General features: G+C 43.2%; 1 protein-coding gene across 6 annotated transcripts in view; it reads right to left on the reverse strand.

Annotated features, from left to right (window-relative positions):
* LOC107274768 (hemicentin-2) overlaps positions 1-4,330 on the reverse strand; it is a 156,655-nt gene that overhangs the window by 105,178 nt on the left and 47,147 nt on the right. For all 6 annotated transcript variants that reach the window (XM_015754263.2, XM_025091968.1, XM_025091967.1 and 3 more), the window contains one exon: positions 307-345. In XM_015754263.2, coding sequence (XP_015609749.1) covers positions 307-345 — 39 coding nt within the window. The remainder of the gene's footprint in view (positions 1-306; positions 346-4,330) is intronic.

The raw sequence follows: 4,330 nt of genomic DNA on the forward strand, positions 1-4,330 counted from the left end.
CCCCCCCCAGCCCCCCCTCCCCCCAATCGCCACACCACCAGTAGCCAGTAACGCGAGCATCAATGGATGTACTAAGCCTGACAAACGCAAGGACGATTTATTGGGCTCATTATTACATTTTGACGTCTTCATTCTCGAGCCTCACGCATTACAGTGCCCGTTGTTACCGGCCGCTCATTAGCAATGTGAAACGTTTAGAGTTCAAATATATTGTGTAAATTTCTACTTTAATAATAGACGTACCATGAACAATGGCGTACGCCTGTTTTGATATTACGCTACGCGTTACCACGCGAGTCCGCTTACCTCCACGTGGTGTATCGGTAGTGCCTCGTTTCCTGGAGCCTGAAACAAAAATTGTAGAATATCAGTGAACCGTTCGTCCCAATAAGCAATACTGTTTCTCGCTAATTAATTCATTCAGAGTCATCAGCCTTCGGTCATTGTCTGCTTTCTCATAGCTCTGCAGTCTTTCTCGAGTCCAGTCGAGCCGACTTGAACTTCTAAACCAATTGGCTCAAGTCAAAAGGATACGAAGGAACGAGGGGGGGGGGGAGGCTGTTGCAATCAAAACTTTCGAATTCTACTCGAAGTGAGTTTTCCGGCTTTGGCCCTCGAGGCATCGACGTGATCGTTAAATTAATTCGAGAAATATTCGTAAAATTGGCTAAGGGTATAGAAATGTACTGGTCCAAGTAGACGCGAGCTGATATTTTAATGTAACGTCTACGGGAAAAAGTATATTATTGCCAACATCAGACGCCTTAAATATCGAACGCGATCAGGATCATCGGTCGTCTACGTCGACGTCCTTAAAGATTTCACGAACGTCAAATAAAACATCCACGACCCGAGATCATCGATCGGATCGCTGGTAGCTATTAGAGGGTTGAAATAGCAGACGAGCTTGCTCCGTCCCCCACATCCAGCCACCCCTGGTAAATGTAAGACCTAACGTAGTTAGGAATGCTTACACTGGGCAATTCCCATTTACTCTCGACACTTCCTTCGTCTTCACTTTTTCGCGCCCCTTCCTTCGCGTCCCCCCACGAACCCAGTAAACCCGGTATGCTGATGCTGAACTCGTCTCGGCATTACAACTTTATACACGACCACTCACAAAGCAGAGCGTTAACCCTACCCCGTTTATGAACTTTCCTAAATCATAAATTCCCAGCGGCCCACGGTAGGCACGCTCCAGCCGAAAAACAAAGTAACCATGAACCGAGTGCGACTACGCAAACCAATCTTCGCACGCTGATCTTTCGCAAAAGATCCCAAGACTTCCGGATACGAAAAACTTTTCCGAATCGCTCGTATCTTTCTTCCCACGAGCTTTTCGTAGAGGCAGAAGGGATCTAGGGGATGCGATAATAATTTACGCTAATTTGTCTCTCTGCACCACCGAGCCGAACCAATACCTTTTGTACACAGCTATGCTATGACTTTTCTTCTAATTATGTTCCCCCTTAATGAAAATCCACTTTTCCATCACCCCCCGTACAAAGCATCATCGTCCCCACCGGAGGGTCGACTGCGGTTGACTGCGATTCCCGTGTCTACCCTCTTGCAATTTATACGTGGATATCGGGCACGCGTGCACGGATTTGCCGATTGGTATTAACGAGAACCGATAAACGCGCTATAAACTTCAATCGATAGTGGCGCAATGGTGAGAATCATGACGAGTGATACGTCGATGTTGATGAGGGTTGAGACGCACCCCTATAGATAGACACTTAAACTCGGCAAGTACCTCAAGGGATGATACGCGTGTGTATACCCATAGCCATGTATATCCATGTGTACTTGGAGCATCCTGTGTGTAGTGGGGTTGTAAGTTCACTCTGTTTGGAGAGGGGGAGGGGAGGGGTGAGAAAGATAAGGAGAACGTGGGTAGACTCGCTACTCAGGCCCGATAAGAGATCGTACCTAACTTAACCCCACCTTTTACCCTCTAACCAACGAGCCAACCCCACGATCGAGAGTTTGACTAGAGCTAGAGCTGATACTGTGGCTCCTAGCGGTTTCTTAACCCTTGACGTACGGAATATTTCACGTTTCCGGGCGACACGCGAAAATGGGATCCTGACGTACCGGCCATCCCTTGGCCTTGTACAAATTTTCACGAGTGCCGATAAATATATTGTGGAAAATAAAAATATCAGGATTGGGAAATGCCGGAGCCCGAGTGGTCACGCTTACCAAACAGGAATATTTAAATGTATTCAATGCCGCACTGCAAACGGGTGAAAGTGCTATCACTTTAAAAAGCTTTTTTGCCGAATCTCCATTTCTCACCCCTCGCAGCCTGTCAGCTCGATGTGCAGCAACGTGCGAGCGAGCTTTCGCGTGACGCACTTTTTTTCACTCGTATTCGATAATTTTAATAACAACCAGTTTGCCCTGTAAAATCCACACCGAAGCCGAAGCCTTTTACGCTACGCTTTGCTTGGATATGCGCGGGTATGGGGGATGAGGAGAAAATGGAAAGGGATGGTACATGTGCGAAAACAAAAATATAATTTAAAAAACGAGCGAAATATGAATACGTGGGATTCCGATGATTCTCGGATATATATTATTTGTGTGACGATCCGTAGTTGTAAAAGAAAAAAGAGAAGCCGTAGTAAAATATACGGTATAACCTGGCGTGCAAGCTGGAAATTAATTCCGGACTCTTTATTCGCGATATTTATTTTCGTATTCGAACTCGAATGAACGTTTCTTTCCGCACGGATGCTGTTTGAGTTTGTATCGATACCATACAACGCTCTGTGCTCACAGTCCAAGTATTCACACGATATTGTATCAAAGTACACCATTGCGTAAGTAGTATCACATTTCGATTGAGGAATACGGTATGCTTGTACATAAAATGACTTTATAAAAAATTTGCATATAATCACCAGAAAACAATCGACTTTCGTATTTGATAATTACGATATAATTAATTTTTTTTTTAAATACAGCACTCTTTAAATTCCAGCAATTCGATGTGCACGATTATTTACTTTTATTTTTCGGATAAACGATAAAATATTTTGCGATACCAAGATTATTACATTTCAAAAGCAAAAATCATGTTTTCATCAAATGTTTGCTCAGGCATGAATACTACATGTACATATATATCTATATCTGTATATACATACTAGAGATACAAAGAGCAGCATGCAACAGATATACATATAACAATATGTATTCCACTAAAAATCAAATAATCCAACCCGCTTCTTGTTGTCACGTATGAAATTTGGTATGTGATCCAAAGGAACGCGAATCTAGAAAGCGAATGACATTATATGTTACGTTGTAAGCGGTTTCACTTGAAATTATTATCATTACGAGAGTTTGGATGGTTTCCAGGTTGAAAACGTACGTCCAGACAGAACGTTAAGGATTATAGCCGTACCAACCCCCTTGACAAAACGCCACCCGTCGAGACGCTACAATTGAAACTAGATACCAAAAGTAGTTGAGGACTTCCGGTAGGAAGGAAATCGTCAAAAGAGAGAGAGAGAGAGAGAGAGAGAGCGAGAGAGCGAGAGAGAGTAGGTCTATCGGATAAAACTGTAGAGTGCCCAGTACAATATACCTATATACACATCGATTCCATTTGTTACAAGCGAGAGAGCGAGAGAGAGTAGGTCTTAGATACCAAAAGTAGTTGAGGACTTCCGGTAGGAAGGAAATCGTCAAAAGAGAGAGAGAGAGAGAGAGAGAGCGAGAGAGCGAGAGAGAGTAGGTCTATCGGATAAAACTGTAGAGTGCCCAGTACAATATACCTATATACACATCGATTCCATTTGTTACAAAGTAGTCAAGAATTATGCAAAGGATAAAATACATGTAAGAAGGTGCATCAGTTCGAAAGACATAACAGATAAGATCAAACCAGTCAAATGCCAAAGTCCAGACTATCGTCGACGTTTTGCAAAGTACTTCATGAAAATAAACTCTACTTAATCTGGTAGCATAATCTGCAGGTCTCCTGTAGATACTCAAGTACGAAGCTTCACTTCGAAGAGTTCGTCACGAGTTTCCGAAGAAATTCACAAGTCACCGGGATGGCACTTCGAGGATAAAATATACAGTACGAAAATAACTTGGATAATAACGCAAGCGTAATCCCAGGATTGAAATCCAAACGGACAGTTTTCCTCTGAATTAAGGAAGGATGCTGCACGAGGACCAACCTGAAAATTCCAGTCCAACGGATCTGCATGGCAACCCTCTTTTAATTAATGATTCCAATCTCATTTATCATTATTGTTTCTCCGATGTTTCTGGAACCTCCCCATAGCTTTATCCCAGTCTTCCTCTCCTC

This window comes from Cephus cinctus, unplaced genomic scaffold (genome assembly GCF_000341935.2).
Source record: "Cephus cinctus unplaced genomic scaffold, Ccin1 Ccin1_scaffold0101, whole genome shotgun sequence".
Lineage (NCBI taxonomy): Eukaryota > Metazoa > Arthropoda > Insecta > Hymenoptera > Cephidae > Cephus > Cephus cinctus.